Source organism: Erinaceus europaeus, chromosome 2 (genome assembly GCF_950295315.1).
Source record: "Erinaceus europaeus chromosome 2, mEriEur2.1, whole genome shotgun sequence".
NCBI classification, from domain to species: domain Eukaryota; kingdom Metazoa; phylum Chordata; class Mammalia; order Eulipotyphla; family Erinaceidae; genus Erinaceus; species Erinaceus europaeus.
In genome coordinates this window covers 195600795-195628272 of record NC_080163.1, presented here as the reverse complement: position 1 = coordinate 195628272, position 27478 = coordinate 195600795, and the positions used below count along the sequence as shown (strand labels likewise).

Sequence of the window (27478 nt, the reverse complement as noted above, 5' to 3'; positions counted from 1 at the left end):
ATGGGGGGCAAGGGTGTGTGTGTGTGTGTGTGTGTGTGTGTGTATGTGTGTTGCTCATGGAGTGTATGGAGATCCTTACATCTCAGGAACTTGGAGACACACACACACACACACACACACACACACACACACAGGGAGGAAGAAAGGGAGGTGACCTACCAGAAAGGGCGGGGCCTGTCCAGAACTGGGTGCTTCCTTCTGCTCTCCAGCCTGGTGACCCCTGAGAGCCGGGGGGAGGGGAGGGGACATCATTAGCCTGGGCAGGCTGCCGTGGCCACTCTGGAGGCGTGGGAACAGCAACAGAGACAGGGAGGAGAGAGGGACCCTGGGATGGCCCGGCACTGACTCACCGGCTGTGTGACCCTGGCCTAGTCACTTGGCCTTGCCGGTGACCGCCCTGGGCTTGTTCCCAGGCGTCCTTATAGCTGCAGCCTCCTGGTCACATTTCCCAGGATGGGCAAGGGGCTCCGCTCACACAGTCCCTCAGGCCTTTCTGATCCTTCAGCTCAGTGTCTCTTCCATGTGAATTCTAGAGATGACTGTTGTCCCTGCTTGGTCCAGCATGCTGCCACCCACCTGCTTTTGGATCTCAGCAGATAACCTCTACAGGGCTCCTGCCTCCTGCCCTTACCACAGTCTGTTCCCCACTTCATATTCTTCCCCTCTGGCTCTTTTTTTTTTTCTTCGGATTTTAAAAAATTATTTACTTATTTATTTGTTATTGGATAGAGACAGAGAGAAATTGAGAGAGAAAAAAAAGAAATTGAGAGAGAAGGGGGAGATAAAGAGGAAGAGAGACAGACACCTGCAGACCTGCTTCACCGCCTGTGAAGCAACTCCTCTGCAGGTGGGGACCCGGGGGCTTGAACCGGGATCCTAATCAGTCCTTGTGCTTTGTGCCATGTGCGCTTAATCCGCTGCGCTACCCTCTGGCTCTATTAACATTTAAATCAAAGATCATGGACAGGGGAGATATCACAGTGATTCTGCAAAGAAACTTTCATACCTGGGGCTCCAAGGTTCCAGATTCAGTCCCCAGCACCCCCATATGCCACAGCTGAGCAGTGCTCTGGTCAAGAATAGAGGATCAAGACAGAGTTCACCTGGTAGTGTCTTACATACACAAGGCCTTGGGTTTGGACCCTGACAAACATGGTAGCATCATAAATAGCAGCAAGGGAACTCTGTGGGTGGTGGAGTGGTGCTCTGGTCACTCCTGTCTCTAAAACAATGGTGGTGGTGGGGGGGGTTCTGCTGTTCTTTCTGTCTGCAATGTAGTTTCCCCTGACAGTCACAGGGCTGACCCCTTCACCTTCAACTCTTTGCCTTGGTGCCTCTTTCTTTCTTTTCCCCTTTTCTTTCTTCCTCTTCTACTTTATTTATTAGATAGAAAGAATTGATAGAGAAGATAGAGTGGGAGAGAGGAAGAAAGACACCTGCAGCACCTCTCGTGAAGCTTCCCCTGCAGGTGGGGACCTGGTGCTTGAACCTGGGCCCTTATGCATTGTGACGTGTGCTCTACCAGGTGTGCCGCTACCCAGCCTCAAGGGACCACCCCTAACCTTTTTATCTAGATTAGACCTCATATCAATCTGTCCTTTCACTATTCAACATTTTATTTATTAAATATGAGGAGAGAGATTCACATAAGACAAAAAGGAGAGAGACCAGACAACACCACTCCAGTACATGCAGTGCTGGGGGTCAAACTAGAAACCTCAGGCATTAAAGCCAGGTGCTCTGCTAGTAAGTAGTTTTCCCCAATCACTTTTTTAAAAAAATTTTTTAAGCTTTATTTGTTATTGGATAGAGACAGAGAGAAATTGAGAGAGAGAAGAGGGAGAGAGGAAGAGAGACAGAGAGACATCTGTAGACCTGCTTCACCGCTTGTGAAGCGACGCCCCTGCAGATGGGGAGCCGGGGGCTTGAACCGGAATCCTGACTGGTCCCTGTACTTTGCGCCACGTGCGCTTAACCCGCTGTGCTACCGCCAGACTCCCCCCAATCACTTTTTTTTTCTGTTCTTTTTGTTTGTTTCCCCGTTATATTTACCATCTTAGACATTCTGTTTGTTTTTATTCATTGCTGATGCAGAGTTCCATGAGGGTGGGGCCCGGGAGGTCTTGGTCAAAACCCTTGTCTTGTCTTGTCAGCCTCAGTTGGCATGGGGCCAGAGAGCATGTATAGATAGACCCCTACTCAGTGGATGAATAAACCCCTTCCTCTGATCCTGAAGCCGCTTCCCCAGCCAGTCTGCTCAAACCCTTCACTAGGGTTCTTATTATCTCCTCTCTACATCTCCTGGTAAATGCTATCTAAATTTATCTTGAAGCTCAGAAAAATTTTTGCTGTTTCATTTCCTTAACTATTAAGAGCTATGTATTAGAATGCGGTAGCTCAGTTCCCTTTGTTATAGTTCCTGTTCTCTGATGAATGAGCATCTGGTGAATGCTGAGAGTTAACGATGGGTGAGTAGGCCCTTATGGACAACAGGCTGAAAGTGTATATACTCTGATGAGAAGCCAGTCTCTCAAAGAGTATGGAATGTACAAAGTGGTAATGAATTTAGACAATAGCATCTTGTACGGTGCCCGAGTCTATGTGATATGTGACACATACAGTAATACCCTAGTGGTCAAGCATTAACTACCCTGATTTATGTACCTTTGCAAAAAATACTTTAATGTTCCTCTTTTGATGTAATAATACATGCCTTGGTCAATAAAAACCGTGAGAAAAAAAAAAGTGCTGTTCTTTTCTGCTCTCTTGGCAAAACACAAGTACCCTACATTTAGAGAATTTCTCCTCCCACCTCCCCTCCAGTCACAGATGTTTTTACTCCATTGCTGGAAAGAAGGTTTTTTAAAAACTTTTTAAAATATTTATTTATTTTCCCTTTTATTGCCCTTGTTTTATTGTTGTTGTAGTTACTATTGTTGTTATTGATGTCGTCGTAGTTGGATAAGACAAAGAGAAATGGAGAGAGGAGGGGAAGACAGAGAGGGGGAGAGAAAGATAGACACCTGCAGACCTGCTTCACCGCCTGTGAAGCGACTCCCCTGCAGGTGGGGAGCCTGGGGCTCGAACCGGGATCCTTACACCGGTCCTTGTGCTTCGTGCCACATAGGCTTAACCCGCTGAGCTACCGCCTGACTCCCAAAAGAAGTTTTTAGAAACTCCTTTCTCTATCTTCTGGAAACCAAATATCTGACTCCTTCAGGAAGCCCTACCTGGTCTCCAGGCCAGGCCAGAGGCCCCATCTTTGGTTCTCCTAGACCCTGGGTTCTCCAGATTAAGCCCTGCCCACTCTGGGTCATCCCAGGATACAGATATTTCTCCCACTTGGGGTGGGAGCCCATGAGGGCAGGACCAACCAGGGCTGTAGTTTATCACTGCTGTGTCACCAACATCACCTAACAGAGCCAGGCAAGATCAACTGAACTGGGGTGGGGGTGGGGTGGAGAGGCGTGTCATGATAGGGGATGCCAGTGGACCAGGGTCCCACCAACCTCACATACAGAGTTCCTTTTTGGCTCATGAATATGCAAATAAGATGTAACTGATTTGCTTGTAATCTTTCCCAACCAGACCACGAGACTGGGTGGGTTCATGTTTCCTTCATGAATATTCATGTTCTCAGTGGCTGATACATACTCATTTACATACGATTTGCATGCAGCGGCCCAAGAGGAAGGGCGGGAAGGGCTCGAGGCTCACTGAGCAGGGGGCAGCATCCTGAGCGGCACCTGGTCCCCCTGGGCCGCCAGGGCCCTGGCCGCCAGGCTGTTCCTCTTGGAGGTGAGCGGAGTGTCCAAGGTGAGGGAGGCGTTGGCCATCTCCTGCGGCTTGTCGCTGGCCAGGAAGCGCAGGAGGTGGTTTAGGGCCTTGGCCACGTCGCCGCGGGCCCCCTCGTTGACCAGGCAGTAGAGGATGGGGTCGGCCACGCAGTTGAGGCTGGTGAAGGCCAGCGAGCTGTGGTAGGCGGAGAAGACCCGCTCCTCGAAGCCGCAGTCCCCGGGGCGGCCCAGGTGCACGGCGCTGCGGGACAGCAGCAGCACGTGGTAGGGGGCGAAGCAGACCAGCACGATGGCAATGAGGCTGAGGGCCAGCCGCTTGATCTTGGCCTTCTCCTGGCGCTCGGTGGACACGCTGCCCCGCACCGCCCGCAGGATGCCCCGGTAGGACAGCAGCATCAGGGCCCAGGGGAAGAGGAAGCCCACGAAGACCCGGTAGAGGTTCATCCAGGCCACCCAGGTCTCCATGGGGAACTTCTCGAAGCAGAAGGTGTGGTTGTAACGGTCCCGGAAGAGCTCGTCGTGGAACAGGGGGGCCGAGTTGGCCCCCAGCTCGGTGGCCCAGACCACGGAGCTCACGGCCACGGCTGTCTTGACCCGGCGCAGGCGGGCGAAGCGCAGGGGATGGGCCACGGCCAGGTAGCGGTCCACCGAGATGCAGCACAGGAAGGCGATGCTGATGTAGATGTTGGTGTAAAAGACGAAGCCGAAGAGCTTGCAGGAGCCGGGCCCGTGGATCCAGTTGTCATGGTGCAGGAAGTAGTCGACCCAGAGCGGCAGGGTGCAGATGTACAACAGGTCGGCGATGCTCAGGTTCATCAGGTACACGCCCAGCTCGTTGCGCTGGCGCACCTGGCGGTAGGCAGCCCACAGGGCCAGGCAGTTGGTGGGCAGCCCCAGGCCGATGACGAAGATGTAGAGGGAGGGCGGGAACAGGTGGTCCACCCGCGAGTCCACGTGGCAACCCTCCCACGTACGGTTGCCCATCCTCCGCCCTGGGGCTTCCTAGGCTCTGGCCCCGGCCCACGGGGGCTATGGGGCCCGCGGGGGCGGGAGGCCATTGGGCCCGGAGAGCCCCGTCCTGGGAGACTCAGGGGGACATGGTGAGAGGTCTCCTAAGGAGAAGAGGGGAGAGCGACCTTGAACTTGTGGATCAGGCCCCACCAGGAAAGGGTAGAGCTTGAGAAGGATGAGTGGGAGGAGGAATAAAGATTAGTTCAAGGAGATGGGAGGTGGTGGGATTAACTAAGACCTGTGTCAAGGTTTATTTGCTTTTTTTTTTTTTTTAAATAGACCCAGGGGTATGCATAAGAGAGCATGAGGTATCACACAAAATGGATGAGGGGACTGTTCAGAGAGGAGATGAAAACATCCCTGGGCTGTGGTGAGAGGCAGATATAGGAGACAAATGGGGCAGAGCTGAAGTGATGGTGGGGTGGAAATCTATGAGAGGGGTGTCTGTCTCTGTAGAGCATGGGTTGAGATAGGACAGACTGCAGACCAACAGGCCAACAGTTAGTTGAGAAGACTAGGTTATGTGGGTGGAGCTACGGGCATGTCAGAACCCCAGGAAGAAAAAAAAAAAGAAATAAAGAAATGGGGTAACCCTGAGGTTACCCCAAGATTACAGAAAAAGAAAGTATCCAGGAAAACGTTTTAAGAAACAGGAAGGAGGTGAGTAAGGTCTTGGTCGGCTCCGGCTTGGTCCCACTGGAGCTGAGTAGTCGGATGAGGAAGCCCAGCCTCAGAGCTGGCTTTGCAGGGCCTGTGGGAAGAGAGGACCTCAGTGAGGGGGCCTGCACAGCCCCCCCGCTCCCCAAACCTCTTGCCCCAACTCCTGTGGTCGCTGAGGGTGAACATCCCAAGGATGCCTCATTGAACCCCATTCTAAGCAGCAGATGTAATCTTTCCCTGACTTCACCTGAATTTTATTGTCTGCTTATTTATGTGGAAATAGAGAAGCAGAGGCAGAGAGAGAGAAAGACACCACAGCACCAAAGCTTCCTTCAGTTCAGTGGGGGCCGGGCTTGAACCTGGTTGTGTACACAGCAAAGCAGTGCACTATCCAAGTGAGCTATTTTGCCAACCTGATAATTTTTTAAGTGTTAATTTTCTTTCTTTTTTAATTTTTATTAATTTTAATAATTCCTTTTTTCCCTTTTGTTGCCCTTGTTATTTATCGTCGTTGTTGTTAGTATTGTTGTTACTGATGTCGTCGTTGTTGGATAGGACAGAGAGAAATAGAGAGAGGAGGGGAAGACAGAGAAAGACAGACACCTGCAGACCTGCTTCACCACCTGTGAAGCGACTCCCCTGCAAGTGGGGAGCCAGGGGCTCAAACCGGGATCCTTGCGCCATGTGCACTTAACCTGCTGTGCTACCACCCAACTCCCTACTTTTGCATTTAGGCAGATACAGGGGCCACGGAAAACATCACCAAAGCGTCTCCACATGTGCATGGGGTCACAGTGCAACTGCATGATGATGCAGACACCCTACCTGGTGAACTATGTCTGGCCCCTATTCTAAGCACTTCTCTCTCCCCAACTAGGGCACTATACCTGCATGATTCCTCTGCTCCAAACTGACTCCTCTTTAAAAAAAAAAAAGTTTATTTGAATAGAGACAGAGAAATTGAAAGGGAAGGAGGAGATAGATAGGGAGAAAGAGAGACACCTGCAGTCCTGCTTTACCGCCCATGAAGCTTCTCTCTGCCCTGCAGGTGGCGACCAGGGGCTTGTGCACAGTAATGTGTGCTCTCAACCAGGTGCGCCACCACCTGGCCCCCCTTGATCCTCCCCCCATTTTTGTACTTATTTTCCCTTTTGCTGCTCTTGTTGTTTTTTATTGCTGTTATAGTTATTGTTGTTGTTATTGATGTCATTGTTGGATAGGACAGAGAGAAATGGAGAGAGCAGGGGAAGATAGAGGGGGGGAGAGAAAGATAGACACCTGCAGACCTGCTTCACGGCCTGTGAAGCGACTCCCCTGCAGGTGGGCAGCCGGGGGCTCGAACCGGGATCCTCATGCTTCACACCACGTGCGCTTAACCCACTGCACTACCGTCCAACTCCCTCGCCCCCTTTTTTTAAAGATAGAGAGAGATAAAGAAAAACAGAGACACCACAGCACTGGTGCACATTCATGAAGCTCCCCCCCTCCCACCCCGTGCAGGTGCACCATGTGCTGAGTGGGCGCTCGGCCCTGAGGCCTGACATAGGTGCACTCCACTAGGGGAGCTGCCTCCCAGCTCCTCAACATTTTAGCTTTATTTACCTATTTAAATATTTTATTTATCTTATTTCAACGAGAGAGGAGGGAAGAGATGTCGGGTGGTGACGCACCTGGTTGAGTGCACATATTACATTTCACAAGGGTCCAGGTTTGAGTCCCTGGTCCCCACCTGTAGGAGGAAAGCTTTGCAAGTGGTAACACAGTGTTGTAGGTGTCTCTCTCCCTCTCTGTCTCCCCCTTCCCTCTTGATTTCTCTTTTTGCAGAACCATTATGCTGTCTCCCATACCCTAAAGCTTTCTTTATTAATGAGTGGGAGGGAGGTGGGGGAGAGAGAAACAGCCTCACTCTGGCATACCTGATGAGACTGAACTCAGAACCTGATGCTTGGGAGTCCAATGCTTTTACTCACTGGGCTATCTCCCAGGCTGCAGCCCTAAGCACTTTGATGGTTGATAATTCATTAAATTTACCACAACAACCAGCCAGCCTCCTATTTGAGGCAGAGGGCTAGTCTGAGAGCTGCCCAACAGCCTGATGAATGGGAGGGGAGACTCCTGACTCTCACCCCTCTTCTCTAGCTTGTGTTTCTGTTTCCAGGAAAGAGAGGAAGCTCACCATACAGGGCAACTATACTGCCATGCCCCAGCCCGGGAGGAACCAGCCACCAGCTGGGAGATACCATTGCACTAGGGAAGTGATGGTGCTGGGGACAGGACCTGGGGTGTCTCTGTCTCTGTGCACCTCTGTTCAGTCCCCACCTGCAGGGTGGAAGCTTTTCAAGTGGTAAAGCAGGGCTGCAGGTGTCTCTTTCCCTCTCCTCTCAATTTCTCTGTCTCTATCCAATAAATCAATAAATAAAATAACCGAGAGAGAGAACTAAGAATAAGAGACCAAGGGAGTCGGGGAGTAGGTTAAGCCCACACGGTGCGAAGTGCTAGGGCCAGCATAAGGATCCCGGTTCAAGCCCCCAGCTCCCCATCTGCAGGGGAGTCGTTTCACAGGCGGTGAAGCAGGTCTGCAGGTGTCCGTCCTTCTCCCCCCTTCTCTGTCATCCCCTCCTGTCTCCATTTCTCTCTGTCCTATCTAACAATGATGACACCAATAACAACAATAATAACTACAACAATAAAAAAAAGGCAACAAGACAACAAATAACCCCATCCAAAAATGGGGGGAGGACTTGCACAGAATATTCACCACAGAAGAGATCCAAAAGGCCGAGAAACACATGAAAAAATGCTCCAAGTCTCTGATTGTCAGAGAAACGCAAATAAAGACAACCGTGAGATACCACTTCACTCCTGTGAGAATGTCATACATCAGAAAAGGTAACAGCAGCAAATGCTGGAGAGGGTGTGGGGTCAAAGGAACCCTCCTGCACTGCTGGTGGGAATGTCAGTTGGTCCAACCTCTGTGGAGAACAGTCTGGAGAACTCTCAGAAGGCTAGAAATGGACCTACCCTATGATCCTGCAATTCCTCTCCTGGGGATATATCCTAAGGAACTCAACACATCCATCCAAAAAGATCTGTGTACACATATGTTCTTGGCAGCACAATTTGTAATAGCCAAAACCTGGAAGCAACCCAGGTGTCCAACAACAGATGAGTGGCTGAGCAAGTTGTGATCTATATACACAATGGAATACTACTCAGCTGTAAAAAATGGTGACTTCACCGTTTTCAGCCGTTCTTGGATGGACCTTGAAAAATTCGTGTTAAGTGAAATAAGTCAGAAACAGAAGGATGAATATGGGATGATCTCACTCTCAGGCAGAAGTTGAAAAACAAGATCAGAAACAAAAACACAAGTAGAACCTGAACTGGAATTGGCATATTGCACCAAAGTAAAAGACTCTGGGGTGGGTGGTTGGGGAGAATACAGGTCCATGAAGGATGATAGAGGACCTAGTGGGGGTTGTATTGTTAAATGGGAAACGGGCGAATGTTATGCATGTACAAACTATTGTATTTACTGTTGAATGTAAAACATTAATTCCCCAATAAAGAAATAAAAAAATTAATTAATTAAAAAAAACAAGGGCAACAAAAGAGAAAATAAATTAATCAAATTTAAAAATATTTTTAAAAAAAGAATAAGAGACCAGGAGGGGTTGACAGCAGGAGCTGGGAGTCACAGTTGCAGAGGGCTGGGGGAAAGGAATGAACAGAGGAGCCACTAAACCTGCTCGGGGTCAGGGAACTTGGAGAAGATTGGGGTCTGCACCGACAGCCCTGTCCTCAGGGGGCCCCTCCTTTCACTGTCCCTCCCCAAGGTCCTTGGGCTTTGCCGAGTGAGAACCTGGGGCCTGTGCCAGGAAGACAAAAATAGTGAAGGGGAAGTCGCAGACCAAACCCTGACCACAGTCAGCCCCAGAGAGAAGGGGTGCACAGTCCCGACACCACGGCATGCCCAGAAGCTAGCGCTCCAGTCGGGGTTGATGGATGAGCCTATGAACCTCACTGTTTTTGTTTTTGCATTTTGGGGGGGGGTGCCAAGGCCATATGCTTGAGCAATTTTTCTGCCCCCCAGGCCAACTGTTTCCTTTCTTTTCTTTCCTTTTTTTTTTTCTGTTTGTCATCACAGCTATCATTAGGACGTAGTGCTTGCTCATGGACTTCACCATTCCAAATGGTCTTTTTTTGCCTCCCTGTTTTTCTTTTTTCAAATGTTTTTAATGAGTGAGAGATAAAGAGAGAAAAAAGCAGTGAAACAGAGACCAGAGCCCTGCTCAGCTTTGGCTGGTGGCGGTGCTGGGGATTGACCCTGGGACCTCAGAGCCTCAGGCATAAATGTCTTTTACAGAACCATTAGCTTTCTCCCTCACCCTCTCTTCCTCTCTCTTCCTCCCTTCTTTCCTTCCCTCTATGTCTCTCTTTCTTTCTTTCTTTCTATCTTTTTTTGTTTGTTTACCAGAGCACTTTAGCTCTGACCTATGTTGATGCAGGGGCTTGAACCTGGGATGTTGGAATCTCAGGCATGAGAGTCTGTTAACCATTATGCTATCTACTCTCTGACTGCTTTCCTCTGTTTCTTTCATAGAGGCAGAAAGAAATAGAGAGAGAGGGAGAGAGAGAGAGATACAGCACCTGTAGTACTGCTCCATCACTTGTGAAGCTATCCTGCTACGGGTGGGGGCCAGGGACATATCAACTTTTTTTTCCCCTCAATTTTTCAAAGAGACTGGAAGAGACACCACAGCACAAGAGCTTCCTCTGGTGCCATGGTACTTCTCATGTGGTGGCAGGGCTGCAACCCAGGCCATGCTCATGACAAGGTAAATGCCCCACCCAGTGAGCAATCTCCATCCCTTTTATACTTTTCCCCCTAAAATATTTGTTTTATTTGTTTATTTACTTATAGGGGGGGGAATGAACTAGAACATTACTCTGACAACATATAGTGCCAGGGACCTCATGGTTGAGAATCCAACATCTTGTCCACTGTGCTAGCTCTAGGGCAGCTTTTTAGAGAGAGAGAGAGAGAGAGAGGGGAGAGAGGAGGGGGCTGGCAGGTGGTGGTGCACCTGGTTAAGCGCACATATTACAGTGAGCAAGAACCCGAGTTCAAGCCCCTGGTCTCCACCTGTGGGGGGAAGCAGGGCTGCAGGTGTCTCTTCATCTCTCCTCCTCCTGCCTCTTAATTCCTGCCTCTATCTAATCATAAAAGTAAAGACATTTTAAAGAGAGAGAGAGAGGACAAGAAACAGAGCGTCACTCTGGCACATGTGACCTCATGCATAAAAGTCCAAGGTTTTATAAGCTGTGCCACGTCCCAGGTTACACCTTGAGTTTTTTTTACAAATCAAATTCTGGTGGCACTGTAGTGACACAGAGATTAAAGCAGAGAGCTTGAAGGCATGAGCTCCTGAAATGAATCTCTGGCTCTGCCTATGTCAGAATAATGCTCTGATTTGAGTTCTCTCTCTCTCATCAAAACAGTAAATATGGGGCCAAGAGATAGCTCACTTAGTAGAATGCACATGTATCCAAATGAGATGACCTGGGTTCAAGACTCTGGCCTCCACTTGGGAGCACCCGCATAGGGGAACTTTACACGTGATGGCGCAGTCCTGTGCTGTCTCTCCTACCCTATCCTCTATTCTCTCTCTTTTTTTTCCTTAATTTTTTATTACCTTTATTTATTTATTGGATAGAGACAGACAAAAATGGAGAGGGAATGGGGGTGATAGAGAAGAAGAGAGACAGGGTGGTCAGGGAGGTGGCGCAGTGGTAAAGCTTTGGACTCTCAAGCATGAGGTCCTGAGTTCGATCCCCAGCAGCACATGTGCCAGGGTGATGTCTGGCTCTTTCTCTCTCCTCCTATCTTTCTCATAAATAAATAAAATCTTTTATCTTTCTCATAAATAAATAAAATCTTTAAAAAAAAAACAGAAAGAAGAAGAAGAAGAGAGACAGAGAGACACTTACAGCCATGCTTCACTACTTGTGAAACTTTCCCCCTGCAGGTGGGGACCAGGACTTGAACCTGGGTCCTTGCACACTGTAATGTGTGCTTAACCAGGTGTGCCACCACCCAGCCCCTCTAATCCTCCCCATTTTTATTGGCACTAGGCTTATCTGCATCATGAATCCACTGCTCCTGGATGTTATTTCTTTTTCTTTCTTTTTAGGATAGAGACAGAGAGAAGTTGAGAGAGAGAGAGAGAGAGAGAGAGAGAGAGAGAGGGGAAGGCTTGAAACACCACTCATGACTCTTCCTATAGGTGGGGATGGGGAGCTTGTAGTATGAGCACTCAAACCAGATGGCCCACTACCTGCCCCACCCCACCCCCATTCTCCCTCTCTGTTTCCCACCCTCTATAAAAAAGAAGTTCTGACATTTTAACATCTGGGGAAATAGCTCAGCAGTGGAGCTATTTCATGCCTGAGGTTTCTGGTTCGATTCCCAGTGCTGAGTGTGCCACAGCCATGCTCTGACTTTTCTTTCTCCCTCTGTTTCTCTGCCTCATGTGAGTTGTTCTCTCCCCCACCCCTCTTGTAATGAATAAAATGAATCTTTTGAAAACATGACTGTGGGGAGTCGGGCGGTAGTGCAGCATGTTAAGCGCACGTGGCGCAAAGCGCAAGGACCGGCATAAGGATCCCTGTTCGAGCCCCCGGCTCCCTACCTGCAAGGGAGTCTCTTCACAAGCAGTGAAGCAAGTGTGCAGGTATCTCTCTTTCCCCCTCTCTGTCTTCCCCTCCTCTCTCCATTTCTCTCTGTCCTATCCAACAACAACGACATCAATAACAACAATAGTAACTACAACAATAAAACAAGGGCAACAAAAGGGAATAAATAAATAAATAAATAAATAAATATTTTAAAAAAATGACTGTGGGGAGCCGGGCAGTGGCCCAGCAGGTTAAGCGCACATGGCACAAAGTACAAGTACCAGTGCAAGAATCCCAGTTGGAGCCCCCGGTTCCCCACCTACAGGGGGTTCACTTCACAGGCGGTGAAGCAGGTCTGCAGGTGTCTATCTTTCTCTGCTCTCAATTTCTCTCTGTCCTATCCTACAATGACAGCAATAACAACAACAATGATAAACAACAAGAGCAACAAAAGGGGAAAAAATAAAATAAATAAAAATAAAAAATAAAAAATGACTGTAGTGGGAGCCAGGCAGTGGTGCCCCTGGTTGAGCACACACATTACAGTGCACAAGGACCCTGGTTCAAACCCCTGGTTCCCACCTGCATGGGGGAAGCTTCCCCTCTCCTCTCGATTTCTCTCTGTCTCTAGCCAATAATAAATAATAAATAAAATAAAATAAAATAAAAAGGCTGTGGACTGAGGAGTGCAGAGGGGGGCAGCCCAGCCCCCAAAGCAGGCTCCCTCTCCTTGAGGTGCTGCCCCCTCCCCCCCAAGTTCAAACCAGTCATGTGGTTTGCTGTGGGGTCCCAGCAGGGCAGCTAGGAGGAGAGATGTGAGAAGGCCAGGAGCTAGGGGATCCATAATTGACTTGCAAAGGTCAGGGCTAAGCCCTGCCTAGGGAGCCTCTCCCCCTTGTGGTGTGCTGGGGTGGGGTGGCATGGGGGGCCCTCACCAGCTACACAGACTGAGGCTCAGGGGTCCACTGGGGTCAGGATGGAGAAGGCTCTGCTCCAGGTTGAAGCAATGTTATCCAGTTCCTCCCCCCTCTACCCTGCCCAGACCAGGTCACTCAAAACATCTCTCTCCCTCCTCTGCTCCAGGGTCTCCCCTTCTTTCAGAGCCTTTATTCTATTCTTCTCTGGGTCCTATTTCCATCTGTATCATTCAGGATACTACTTCTCTGCCAGAAGCCAGGGAGAGCAACTTTAGTTTTATTTATTTACTCGTTATTGATATTTTATTTGAAGGAGAGAGAGGGAGAGGGACCAGAGCACTCAGTGCTCAGCTCTGGTTTGTGATGGTGCTGGGAATTGAACCTGGAACCTCAGAGCCTCAGGCATGAAAGCCTTTTGCAGAAGCACTATGCTATCTCCTCATCCGCCCCCTTTTCTGATCACTTTGCTTGTGATTATTTTTTAAAATTTTTTAATATTTATTTTATTTATTTATTCCCTTTTGTTGCCCTTGTTGTTTTATTGTTGTAGTTATTATTGTTGTTGTCGTTGTTGGATAGGACAGAGAGAAATGGAGGGAGGGGGGGAAGAAAGAGAGGAGGAGAGAAAGATAGACACCTGCAGACCTGCTTCACCACCTGTGAAGGGACTCCCCTGCAGGTGGGGAGCCGGGGTTCGAACCGGGATCCTTATGCCGGTCCTTGTGCTTTGCGCCACCTGCGCTTAACCCGCTGCGCTACAGCCCGACTCCCTGCTTGTGTTTATAAGAGACAAGAATTTCAATTTCCTCGACAAAAGCAAGCATACAAAAACTTAAAAAAAGAAAAAGACTAGTGAATATTCCTAGTACATATTTAGTAATTTTCTTGTTTTATTCTTTTAATAAATTATTTATTTGTTATTGGATAGAGACAGAAATTGAGAAGGGAGGGGGAGATACAGAAGAAGAGAGACACCTGCAGCTCTGCTCCACCACTCGTGAAGCTTTTCCCCCTGCGGGTAGGGACCAAGGGCTTGAACCTTGTGTACTGTAATGTGTGCACTTAACCAGGTGCACCACCGCCTAGCCCCCAATTTAGCAATTTTCTACCAATTTAGCCTGCAGTTAGTGTCTGTATTGGCTTAGAGGAGAATAATATGTATAAGAAGGCATACCAGTGGTCCAGAGGTGGCACAATGGATAAAGCATTGGACTCTCAAGCATGAGGTCCTGAGTTTAATCCTTGGCAGCACATGTACCAGAGTGAACTGGTTCTTTTGCTCTCTCCTATTCCTCTCATTAATAAATAAAATATATTTAAAAAAAAAAAAGGAATAGGGAGTCGGGCAGTAGCGCAGCGTGTTGAGCGCACGTGGTGCAAAGCACAGGACATGCATAAGGATCCGGGTTCGAGTCCCGGCTCCCCACCTGCAGGGAAGTTGCTTCACAAGCGGTGAAGCAGGTCTGCAGGTGTCTGTCTTTCTCTCCCCCTCTCTGTCTCCCCCTCCTCTCTCCATTTCTCTCTGTCCTATCCAACAACAACGACATCAATAACAACAATAATAACTACAACAATAAAACAACAAGGGCTACAAAAAGAGAATAAATAAATAAATATTTTTAAAAAAACAAGGAATACCAAATAATAAACCACACCTCCCCCCCCCCTTTTTTTTTAACCATTGCACTGCTAAGCTCTGGTCAATGGTGGTGTGGGGAGATTGAATCTGGGACCTGAAAGCTTCAGGCATTAGAGTCTGTTTGCATAACCATTATACTATCACCTCCACCCCTCAACTCTCTTTTAGTAAAGCAAATTACTGTAAAGCTTTGTGATAAATAAGATAATTCTCAGAATTATATTATGATCTACTCCAGAGAGAAAAGAAACATCACAAAGAAGTGATGCAAAGGGGGAATGTTTCCGCATAAAGTTAACAAAATCCCATTTCAAGGCCTTGTGAAATGCAGTGGTGTTATATATCTGCAACCACAAACTTAGGTGAGGCTCTCTCTCTTGCCCACTCTCCTCACAACAGTAACTTGAGACAAAAGCTTCACCCAGTCCAAACTGTGAAGCTTTTTTTAAAAAAAAATTTTTTTTTAATTAATTTTTTTAACATTTATTTTCCCTTTTGTTGCCTTTGTTGTTTTTTATTGTTGTTGTAGTTGTTGTTATTGATGCCATCGTTGTTGGATAGGATAAAGAGAAATGGAGAGAGAGGAGAAGACAGAGAGGGGGAGAGAAAGACAGATACCTGCAGACCTGCTTCACCGCCTGTGAAGAGACTCCCCTGCAGGTGGGGAGCTGGAGGCTCAAACCTGGATCCTTACACTGGTCCTTGTGCTGGACACCAAGTGCGTGCGCTTAACCTGCTGTGCTACCACCAGACTCCCAACTGTGAAGCTTTTTCCCAAATCAAAGGACTCTGGGGGTGAAGGGGAAGGAGGGAATGGGGAGGACCCTAGGGCCCTGCCTGGCACATGATGGTGGAAAATCCCCTCAGTTGAGGGTGACAGTGTTTTGCAGACACCTATCACAGAAAGATGAGACATTGTACCCATGTGTCAACAACTATACTGTAAACCATTAACCCCCCCCCCAAAATGATTTAAAATGTCATCACTACACAGGCCATTAGATGAAAGGAAGGAAGTAAGGAAGGGTGAATGATGTATGTATGGTTCAGAGTACACGTGAACCTGCCAACATCCAGGTCCAGCAGAGAAGCAATTACAGAAGCTTTTTTTTTTTTTTTTTTTTTGCAAAACAATAATTTTTTATTTGTTCACAGTTAAACACAGCAACTGCCTTGACATTTCAGAACATTCTAAGGACAGCAAACCCCTTTGATTCCAATTCCCCAATTCCCATTCACTGAGACTGCACCATTTTCTCTTGCAGTTTGTGTTTATGTCATCTGATGTGGATTGTCTGACATACTTTTATGATGGAGGTGGGAAGGTTTAAACCTTCTGAAGAGATGACTTTCTTAAATACATCTAAAAGCAGTCAGTCAAAAACTTTTCCATGGATGGGACCCCCATTAAACTGCAAGTTAGCCACATATGGTTGATCCATGATTGAATTATAAAACTAGATTATGTCTTAACAAAATCTGTTCCTTCGTAATACGTTTATGGTCCATAGAAGTCTTCTGAAGGGGGTTGGGCAGTAGTGCAGTGGGTTAAGTGCACGTGGCGCAAAGCACAAGGACCAGCACAAGGATCCCAGTTCGAGCCCCCGACTCCCCACCAGGGGAGTCGCTTCACAAGCGGTGAAACAGGTCTGCAGGTGTCTGTCTTTCTCTGTCTTCCCCTCCTCTCTCCATTTCTCTCTGTCCTATCCAACAACAAACGACATCAACAACAACAATAATAACCACAACAAGGGCAACAAAAGGGGGGAAAAAAAAGGCCTCCAGGAGCAGTGGATGCGTGGTGCAACACCGAGCCCCAGCAATAACCCCGGAGGCAAAAAAAAAGTCTTCTGAAAAGTGATCACTGATTCTGCCTGGTGAAAAATGCCTGGCTATCTCTTTGATAAGTCAAAGTCATCTGCTGCATAGAGCAGCCATGCTCTCCTGTCCAACCACTGCACTGAGGTGGGGGAAAGGAGAGATCGCTCTGGAGGGGTCTCAAACTCTCACAAGGTCTCTAAAAGTTCTAGCTCAATGGTTTAACTAGCCCACAAATCCCAGAGGATGGATAATTTTGTGGCACTGGGAAGAGGAGGATCAAGATCCTCTGCCTTCATTTAATTATTTCTTTTTTTTATCTTTATTTAATTATTGGATAGAGATAGCCAAAAATTGAGATCAGGAAGGGAGATAGAGAGGGAGGGAGACAGAGAGACACCTACAGACCTGCTTCACCACTCGCAAAGCTTTTCCCCTGTAGGTAGGGACCAAGGGCTCGAACCCAGGTCCTTGGGCACTGTAACTTGTGCACTCAACTAGGTGCGCCACCACCCGGTCCCTCATTTATTTATTTCAAGGACAAAAGCAGTCATGGCTTGGGTGCTTGACTCTCCCTGTCAGGTTTCCCTGGTAGCAACAGACCCTCGTAAGTGGGTCTACAGACTGCAGAAGGACATAGGGAAGACAGAACCACCATTCTTCCTTGGACACATTAGGGAGTCACATACTGGGAAAAGCCACACAGGGACAAGGTTCACCGCAGCTGCCTAGGGGCCAGCCCCTGACCCAGATTTACTCTTTATTTTTTTTATTTATTTATTCCCTTTTGTTGCCCTTGTTTTATTGTTGTTATTATTGATGTCATTGTTGTTGGATAGGACAGAGAGAAATGGAGAGAGGAAGGGAAGACAGAGACGGGGGAAGAGAAGGATAGACACCTGCAGACCTGCTTCACCGCTTGTGTCCTTGCGCTTTGCGCCACCTGCGCATAACCCATTGTGCTACAGCCCAGATTTGCTCTTATACCTATAGAGAAAAGCTTCCTCAGGTGCTTCAGTTCCTTTGCAGTGGTCTGGGAGAAAAGAGGAGGGAGGGCAAGCTAGAGGCAAGTGTCACAGAACTGTGAATATAAACAGATACATAAACACCTCAGACTGGATACACATCCAGCACTCCTTGCGGGTCAGTTTTGAAGCATGTACCTCAAAGAGGGAAAACGCAGCACAGTAAGGTGAGCTGGCTGGAACCATTCCTCGCAAAAGACATCTGTTCCTCAGGCCCCTCTGAAGAGAGGGCTAGTCTCCCACTTTCTGCACCCCAAAAAAGAAATTTGGTCCATACTCCCTGACTAGAGGGCTCTGAAACCCAATTCCATCAGGACCCAGAGAGAGAAGAGAAAAAAAAAAAAGGAAAGACATTCAGAAGTAGTAGTGGGTGTAGGTGTAACTTAAAAAGGAAGTGAAGGGGCGGGGTAGATAGCATAGTGGGTATACAAAGAGACTGTCATACCTGAGACTTCAAAGTCCCAAGTTCAATCCCCCGCACCACCATAAGCCAAAGCTGAGCAGTGCTCTGGTGTTTCTCTGTGTCTTTCTCTCTCTGCATTTCTCTCAAAAATAAAATAAATAAAATACTTAAAAAGAGAGAGAGAGAGAAAGAGAGAGGGAGTCGGGTGGTAGCACAGGAGGTTAAGTGCATGTGGCACAAAGAGCAAGGACCGGCCTAAGAATCCCAGCTCGACCCCCCGGCTCCCCACCTGCAGGGGAGTCGCTTCACAAGCGGTGAAGCAGGTCTGCAGGTGTCTGTCTTTCTCTCCCCCTCTCTGTCTTCCCCTCCTCTCTCCATTTCTCTCTGTCCTATCCAACAACGACAACAACAATAATAACTACAACAATAAAACAACAAGGGCAACAAAAGGGAAAATAAATAAATATAAAAAAGGAAAAAAAATGAGTCTTTAAAAAAAAAAAGAGATATTAAAAAAAAAAAGGAAGTGAAGGCAGGACCATAGAAAAAATGGGCAAAAATATAGACAGCTATTTATAGAAATAATAGTCAGACCCGCAGGAATAGATAGCATGATGGTTATGCAAAGAGATTCTCAGGCCTGAGGCTCCAAGCAACTGCCTTGGCATTTAGTTACATCACAGGTGGAGGTCCTCAGGTGAGTGGGAGGTGACTCCAGCAACTTGACTTATAAACCATAAGGTCCAGGGTTCAATCAGAGTGACGCTCTGGTGACGTTCTCTTTAAAACATCAATAAATGTTTCTTTATTGTTTTATTCCCACCAGAGCTATCAAGATGGCTCAGTATCTACACAACAGATAAACTACTCCCAGAAGATATGTCTGTGTGTTTTGATAGAGACAGAGAGAAATTAAGAGGGATGGGGGGAAGGGAGACAGAGAGATACACCCGCAGCACTGCTTCACTGCTAGTAAATGCTCCTGCGGGTCGAGAGTAGGGGGTTGAACCTGGGTCTTTGTACATGGTAATGTGTGTGCTTATACTGGGTGTGACACTGCCTGGCCACTCAATATTTTCTTCTCTTTCTTTAAAAAAATTTTTTTACTATTATTTTTATTATTCTTTATTTATTTATTGGATATAGAAATGAAGAGCGGAGGGGGAGGTAAAGAGAGAGAGAGACACCTGCTTTACCACCTGTGAAGCTTTTCCCCTGCAGTTGGGAGCTGGGTTCAAACCCCGGTCCTTGTGCACTGTAACCACTTCCTCCTTCCTTCCTTCCTTCTTTGCTTGCTTGCTTGCTTGCTTGCTTGCTTGCTTTGTACCAGAACACTGCTCAGTTCTGTCATATGGTGCTGCTGGAGATTGAACCTGGGACTTCAGAGCCTCAGGCATGAAATAGGCTTTATGCTATTTTCCCAGCCCAATGTTTTGTTTTGTTTTTTAAGAGAAAAATCCTTGGCAAAACATGAGCTCATCTACAAAATGTGCAGCATTTACACAATCATCATTGCCCCTACAGGCACTAAAGAACTGAGAGAAGAAACGAACCACTTTGCAAACTAATATCAGATCAATAAAAATGGGGGGAGAGGAAGACCCTCAGGGGGGTGGTTTATTTATAGGACACATGCCTGATGTACATGTGGCCCTGGGTTCAGTCTCCCGCTCTACATCAGATCGAAGGGTCCTCTGATCTCGGCCGCATTAAAAGAGAAAGATGTGGCCAGAAGCGCACAGTTTACCATCTGCGAGGATCTGCTTCCAGTCCTGTACACCTCCACTCACTCTATCTAGCTGAAGAAAAAAAAAAAAACAGTAAGGGTGGCGGGGTGGTAGCACAGCGGGTTAATCGCACATGGAGCGAAGCACAAGGACCGGCCTAAGGATCCAGGTTCCAGCCCCCGACTCCCCACCTTAAGAGTGTCGCTTCAGAAGTGGTGAAGCAGGTCTGTAGGTGTCTAACTTTCTCTCCCCCTCTTGATTTCTCTCTGTCGTATCCAACAACAACAGCAATAACAACAATAATAATAACAACTAGAACAGGGAAGTCGCTTCACAGGCGGTGAAGCAGGTCTGCAGGTGTCTATCTTTTCTCTCCCCCTCTGCCTTCCCCTCCTCTCTCCATTTCTCTCTGTCCTATCCAACAATGACAACATCAATAACAACAATAATAATAACTACAATAAAAAGACAACAAGGGCAACAAAAGGGAAAATAAATAAACAAAAAAATTTTAAAAAAAGAAAGAAAGAAAGAAAGAAAGAAAGAAAGAAAGAAAGAGCAACTGGGGAAATGACTTAACCAGTTAACCATCAGACTTGCATGCCTGAGGTTCCCGCTTCCATCCCCAGCACCACATGCACTGGAGTGGTTCTCTGCTTCTCTTCTCTCTCATGAAACTCTCATATGTAATAAATAAAACATATCTTTTCAATAAAGATTTTATTTATTTATTAATGAGAAAGGTAAGAGGAGAGAGAAAGAGTCAGACATCACTCTGGTACATGTGCTGTCGGGAATTGAACTCAGGACCTTATGCTTCAGAGTCCAGTGCTTTATCTACTAAGCCACCTCCTGGATCACTAATATATATATATATATATATATATATATATATATATATATATATAATTTATTCCCTTTTGTTGCCCTTGTTGTTTTTTATTGTTGTCGTAGTTGTTGGATAGGACAGAGAGAAATGGAGAGAGGAGGGGGAGAAAGATAGACACCTGCAGAACTGCTTCACTGCTTGTGAAGCGACTCCCCTGCAGGTGGGGAACTGGGGGATTGAACCAGGATCCTTTCACCGGTCCTTGTGCTTTGCGCCACTTGTGCTTAACCTGCTGTGCTACCACCCAACTCCCAAAATATGTTTTTTTATTAATATTTTATTTTATTTATTTATTCCCTTTTGTTGCCCTTGTTGTTTTATTGTTGTAGTCATTATTGTCGTCGTTGTTGGATAGGACAGAGAGAAACGGAGAGAGGAGGGGAAGACAGAGAGGGGGAGAGAAAGATAGACACCTGCAGACCTGCTTCACCGCCTGGGAAGCCACTCCCCTGCAGGTGGGGAGCCGGGGTTCGAACCGGGATCTTTATGCCGGTCCTTGTGCTTTGCGCCACCTGCGCTTAACCCGCTGCGCTACAGCCCGACTCCCAAAATATGTATTTTTTAAAAACATCTCTACACTGCCTGAAGCATGAGATCCTGAATTCAATTTTCAGCACTGCATATGCTTGAATATAATTGATTGAACCTGGGACCTCAGAGTGTCAGGCGTGGAAATGTTTGCCTAATCATTATGCTGTCTTCCTAACCCAGTAATAACTACAACAATAAGAAAACAACAAAAGGAAAAATAAATAATAATAAAAATTGTTTTTAAAACTTGAAGGAGGAGGAGAAAAGAAAGATAAAATGGGCATATAATTATAGTTATAGAAATAACAGCCGGGGGGTCGGGCGGTAGCGCATCAGGTTAAGCGCACTTGCCGCGAAGCACAGGACGGGTATAAGGATTCGGGTTCGAGCCCCCGGCTCCCCACCTGCAGGGGAGTTGCTTCACAGGCAGTGAAGTTGGTCTGCAGGTGTCTCTCTTTTTCTCTGTCTTCCCCTCCTCTCTCCATTTTTCTCTGTCCTACCCAACAACGACATCAAAAACAACAAGGGCAACAAAAGGGAAAAAAAAAAAAAAAAATATATATATATATATATATATATATATATATATATATATATATATATATATATATATATAATTTTTTTTTTTTAAGAAAGAACAGCCCGGGACCAGGTGGCGCCACCACCTGGTTAAGCGCACATACGACAGTATGCAAGGACCCAGGGTCAGAGGTGACCAGCAGGTACAGAAGCCTGAGTCTTATTTCAGCGGAGGAAACACATTCCCTTGCTCAATTTCCTAGAGGGGAGGAACCTGTTGGCATTCACCCTCCCATCTTCCTTCCTCCTCCTCAATCCATCTACACGGAGAACTCTCACTTCTCCTCAACCAAATCTGCCCACCATCCAACCCCAAAAGACAACACAGAAGGTTAGAGTTAGAATCCTACTGCAATCCGGTAGATAGCATGAGTTTCCGAGTTCAACTCCTGACATCCCAGGTACCAGACCGATGCTCTGGCTCTGTCTTGCCCACCCCCCGCCCCCATCTCACAAATAAACTTTTGAAAAAACAGAGTTCAGGTTGGGAATAGCAAACTTTGTAGAATACACATTTTAACATGTTCAAGGACCCAAGTTTGAGCACTCCCTCACCCCACCCCTTCCATGTCTCAGTACATGGACGCACTAAGCACAGGAGAAGCTTTACAAAAATTGGAGAGGTGCTGTGGTTGGTGTCTTTCGTTTCCTCTTGTCTCTCTTCTCTATTTCTCTTAGAAATTGAAAGGGTGTGGTCTGGGAGGTGGCGCAGTGGAGAAGGCACTGGACTCTCAAACATCAGTTTCCTGAGTTTAATCCCCAGCAGCACATGTACCAGAGTGATGTCTGGTTCTTTCTCTCTTCCCTATCATTTCTCATGAATAAATAAATAAAATCTTTATAAAAGAAAAAGAAGAAAGAAATTGAAAGGGTAAAAAAAAAAAGTGTCTGCCTGGTGGCAAAAAAAAAAAAGCTCCACAGAGTAACCAGCCAATATGCGATAGCTGAGGGTGTGAGGCTCCTTTCTTTCCATCCCCCAGTACAGACAGGGAAACTAAGGCCCAGAGCAGCAAGACATTTGTCCAGACTGAGCAGCTCTTCTAACCCATGGCTGTCTTTTATTTTTTTCCCCCTCCTTTCCATCATTCTGATTTTTCAGAGGCATTTATTTATGTCTTTTTTGGAGGGGGTATTTTCAGCCTCCTTTGAGTTTGCCAAGGGCTGAAGAGATAGCATAAAGGTGATGCAAAGACTCTCATGCCTAAGACTCCAAGGTCCAGGTTCAATCAATGCCCTGTGCCACTATAAACCAGAGCTGAGCAGTGCTCTGGTTAAAAGGATATATGTTAAAAAAATTAAAATCTGGGGGTCAGGCAGTAGCACAGTGGGTTAAGCGCAGGTGGCAAAGCGCAAGGACCGGAGTAAGGATCCCGGTTCGAGCCCCCAGCTCCCCACCTGCAGGGGAGTCACTTCACAGGCGGTGAAGCAGGTCTGCAGGTGTCTGTCTTTCTCTCCCCGTCTCTGTCTTCCCATCCTCTCTCCATTTCCCTCTGTCCTATCCAACAACAACGACATCAATAACAACAACAATAGTAACTACAACAATAAAACAAGGGCAACAAAAGGGAAATAAAGATTTAAAAAAATTTAAATCAGCTGAGAGGTCCCCCTCAACACAACAACAAAAAGCAAGTGAGGGACCAGTAAAATAGTACCCCACTCCCTACCCTGCCACTAGGAGTGCAACAGACTTTCATGCTCGAGACCCCAAAGGTCCCAGGTTCAATCTCTGGCACCACCATAAGCCAGAGCTGGGCAGTGCTCTGGTCACTGTCTCCTCCGTTTCCTCTCTCATAATCAAGCAAGCAAGCAAACAAACAATAGTTCACTCAGCTGCAAATGCCCAGACATCTTCCTGCTCCCCATCCCCAGAACCCTTGCCCACCTCCCGCAAACACCCCTCTGTTGGGACTAAAGTCACCTCCTTTCCTCAGGATTTTCTGGTGGTGGTCAACTCCCACATAACTCCCACCCCCTGCCCAGTGCCCTTTACCCCTCTCTCAGGTCCTCCCCTGGGGTTGGGGAGTGAGATCAGCATCCCACTCCTGCAACCCTCCTTAAGCTTCAACTGCTCTGGCCACAAGATACCCTGTGGCTCCTTAGCCCTAAACCCTGCAAAGCTGGGGGTTCCTTAAAACGTCAAGCAACAGAAGCAGTATAGCTACTCCACACCCCATAATCCCACTCCCCCCAGCTCACTCACCAGCCTGATCCTGATGGCCACCTCTCCCTCTCCCTCTCTCTCTCTCCCCTCCACTTCCCCCCACTCCAAGGGCCGCTCCCAGGGGAGCAGCCAGCTCCGGTCTGCTCATTAGGGGACGAAATGTGATCACAGCTCGCTCCCCACCTGGTCCCCTGACTGCAGGCAGGCGGAAATGGGGAGGGGGGGGCAGGCCTCCGTGACCACCCTGCTGACTGCCCTGCTGGACAGAAGGGGTCCCCCCCACAACACTCAGCATGCCTGCGCCAGCCAGAAGGGACCCCAGGATCCGCTGTTCTAGATTCCAGTGTTCTCAGATCCTCCGCTGCTGTTATTGTTAGTTGGGTTCAGGTCTGCAGGGCTATTATTATGACACTCTAGAGCGCTGCCCATGTCCTGGCTAGGTGGTTATTCTCATCACCAGTGCCAGAGCTCTCCCTTGCCCTCGCCCTTCTAAGTTTCTGATATTCTAGGAGACTCACATTCCAAGATTCTAAAGTTCTATTGTTAGAACACCCTGTGGATTTTTTTTTTGAACAGTCTATGACTTTCATAATCTATTATTAAACCCTTGGTGATTATTATCTTTGCTCAGCAAACACAAAAGACATATTTCCCTTTATACATATATTTCTGTCTTTTTTTTTTCTTGACTGAAATGGGAACACTTGGTCTACAGTGAACCCGGCATCCTTTTTTCTCCCTTGATCTAGACTGTTCTAGAACTTGCCAGCCGCCTCCCTGAAAGAGCTCAGAGGATGGCAGAGTTATATATATATATATTCTCCCTTTTGTTGTCCTTGTTTTTTTATTGTTGTTGTAGTTATTACTGTTGTTACTGATGTCATTGTTGGATAGGACCAGAGAGAAACGGAGAGAGGAGGGGAAGACAGAGAGAGGGAGAGAAAGACACCTGCAGACCTGCTTTACTGCCTGTGAAGCGACTCCCCTGCAGGTGGGGAGCCGGGGGCTCAAATCGGGATCCTTATGCTGGTCCTTGCTTAACCCGCTGAGCTACCGCCATTGACTCCCAGGATGGCTGCTGAGGATTGGGGTGGGGCGGGGTGGTCACTACCTGTTTGTGCCCCTCCACCTAGGCCCCCAATCCTCACCTTCTGGCAGGGACTCCGGGGCTCAGGCTTCCCTACCCCTGGCCCCAGCGGGCCCTGCCTCACCCTCCCCACTGGCTCACACCGAACAGGCTGAGTTATTATTTGTCTAGACACAAGCCAAATTATAGGCCCAGTCCTGAGAGATCAGTGGGCTTCATGGGGAGGGTCAGAGCCAAAGGCGTCAGGAGTTAATCCGCTGCCCCCAACTCCTCCTCTTCCCTCTTTCTCAGAAACCCCCAAATCGACTTGGACCAAGCCCAGTCAGTCCCCTCCCTCTGCACCACCTTTCTGACAATTTCCCCCATTTCTCTGCCTCTAGCATGTTCTCCTGGCGCCTGGCCACTCAAACTCTCTCTGCCTGGCCCTCAGCCTCGCCCGGTGAAAACCTCCTTCCCCAAATTAATCCCCTTTGTGTCAACACCAGCAGCCAGATCTCCACATTTGGGCCTCTGTGGAACTAGTCCCAGCCCCCAGCTTGGCAGCTGCTCTCTGAGGGGACTTGCCTTCTGCATGGCAATGCCTCAGTTTCCCCATCTGTAAAGTGGGGGAATGACCCAGATGATTTCATGAGCCCTTGAGAAAGCAGTGCTCAGTTTCAGACACTGGGAACAAACAAACAAACAAAAATAGACCAGCTGAGATGCCAACACTAAGCTGCCTAGATTGAAAGATGCAAATATCCTAAGGACCTTTGACTTGAAGGTCCCAGCATTCCCAGATCTCCCTCCCATCACTCCCACAGCCTGCTCCCTCCATCCAAAGTGTCACATTCCTGTTAGTGTCACACAGCCTGTTAAGAGCACAGGATTTACCTGCAGGAGACCCCAGAGAGCACAGGTTCAATCCTACACACCATCACCTTATACCAGAGTTGAGCACAAGATAAATAAATCTTTAGAAAAATGCCAAAGTTGGGCGTGAGTAGGCAGCATAATGGTTATGCAAAGAGACTCTCATGTCTCAGGCTCCAAAGTTCCGGGTTCAACCCCTCACACCACCATACATAAGCCAGCGCTGATCAGAGCTCTTGTAAAAAAAAAAAAAAAAAAAGGCAGTCGGGTGCAAAGCTCAAGGACCGGCTTAAGGATCCTGGTTCGAGCCCCCGCTACCCAACTGCAGGGGGGTCGCTTCACAGGCGGTGCAGCAGGTCTGCAGGTGTCTGTCTTTCTCTCTGTCTTCCCCTCCTCTCTCCATTTCTCTCTGTCCTATCCAACAATAACGACATCAGTAACAACAGTAAGAACTACAACAATAAAACAAGAGAAACAAAAGGGAATAAGTAAATATTTTTTTAAAGTGCCAAAGCTTTACCTTCCTGGTCTTGGAAGTTTGGCCCCCAAATAGCCTCTCCTCTTCTCCAAAGACCTCTCCTCCCAGAAAAGAAAAATTCCTAAAGCTCACCCCAAACTGAAGCCAAATTCATTCACAGAGTCTGAGTAGGGGCTTGGGGTGGACTCGGGAGTGATGGGGGTGTTCAGGAGAGAAGTCCTGGAGGAGGGTGCTGGAAGGTCTCTTCTCAGTCCCTTTGGTTGCACCAAAGTCAATTCCCCAGGGTACACCCCACCTGAATACACAACACAGGTCCACAAACCAACAGTAAGTGGGTTGGGGGTGGGATGGGGGGAAGTCTGCAGAGACCCAATTTGAGGGTAGGTGGGTGAATGGAGGCAGGAAGGAGTGAATGGAGGCAAGAAGGAGTTAACTGCAACCTAGCCAAATCCTGGAAGGGAGGAAATGGAGAGAGGAAGTCCCCCCCCTCCCCAGCCAGGAATTCCTGAAACTGGAGGGTGGGGTGGGTACAGACCTGGGGTGATTCAGTGCAGGGGGACTGGGGTCACCAGTGTCAGCATCCACCTGCCCCGGGTGGCCAGCCGAGTGTCTCCACCCCACTCCCAAAGAGATGGGGGAGAGGGACCGGCTAGGGAAGGAGATGAAGGGCTGTAGATGTTAGAATGGGGGTCGCACAGACAGAAAGACAGAGCAATCTCAGCGAGGCAGAGAGGGGGAAAGGGCACAGAGACCGCAGAGACAAGAGACACGAGGATGGAGGAGGCAGAGATGATGAGAGACCTCGGCAAAGAGACAGGGATGCAGAGACAGCACGGGCAAGACGGAGAGCTGGAGAGGCAGAAAGACCCAGAGATTTAAAAGAGACACACGTCCAGCGGGACAGACGGAGAGACATGCTAAGAGATGGAGAGACAGAGACCCACCTGGAGCGAGCGGCCGCCCGAGAGGGGGCGGGAACTGAGACGGCGCGGGAAACTGAGGCAGCCCGGGGGGCCGCGAGGGCGGGGGGGGGTGGGTGGGAGCACCCCCGCGGGCGGCCGGGAGCACGGCGCCTACCTGCGCGGCGTGGACGGGGCGGCCGCCGGCTGCTCCCGGGGAGGCTCCAGCGTCCGGGCGCGGGCTCGACGGCGGCGCGGGGACCGGCGGGCGGGCGGAGGCGCTTCTCTTCCCGGCTGGAGCAGCCGCCGAGGCCCCGCCCCCGC

The 27478-nt window shown here is 48.2% G+C and overlaps 1 protein-coding gene across 4 annotated transcripts; it reads right to left on the bottom strand.

The window, feature by feature from the left end:
• Positions 1-48: 48 nt before the first annotated feature.
• Positions 49-27478, bottom strand: GPR4 (G protein-coupled receptor 4). Of its 4 annotated transcripts, none has more exons than XR_009548384.1 (3): positions 27333-27478; positions 3438-5559; positions 49-3392 (listed from the first exon to the last, which is right to left on the bottom strand). XR_009548384.1 is itself a non-coding variant. In XM_060186156.1 (3 exons), exon 3 carries the CDS (start codon positions 4779-4781, stop codon positions 3714-3716), a length of 1068 nt encoding a protein of 355 aa, XP_060042139.1. In that variant the 5' UTR covers positions 4782-5559; positions 7139-7197; positions 27333-27450; the 3' UTR covers positions 49-3713. The 4 variants fall into 4 exon arrangements, 3 of the variants coding, with proteins under 3 accessions (XP_060042139.1, XP_060042138.1, XP_060042140.1); XM_060186156.1 differs by adding an exon at positions 7139-7197 and having other exon boundaries at positions 49-5559; positions 27333-27450; XM_060186155.1 differs by having other exon boundaries at positions 49-5559.

Excerpts from the sequence above, each read along its gene's own strand:
- GPR4 (XM_060186155.1), bottom strand. The coding sequence starts at position 4,781 with ATGGGCAACCGTACGTGGGAGGGTTGCCACGTGGACTCGCGGGTGGAC.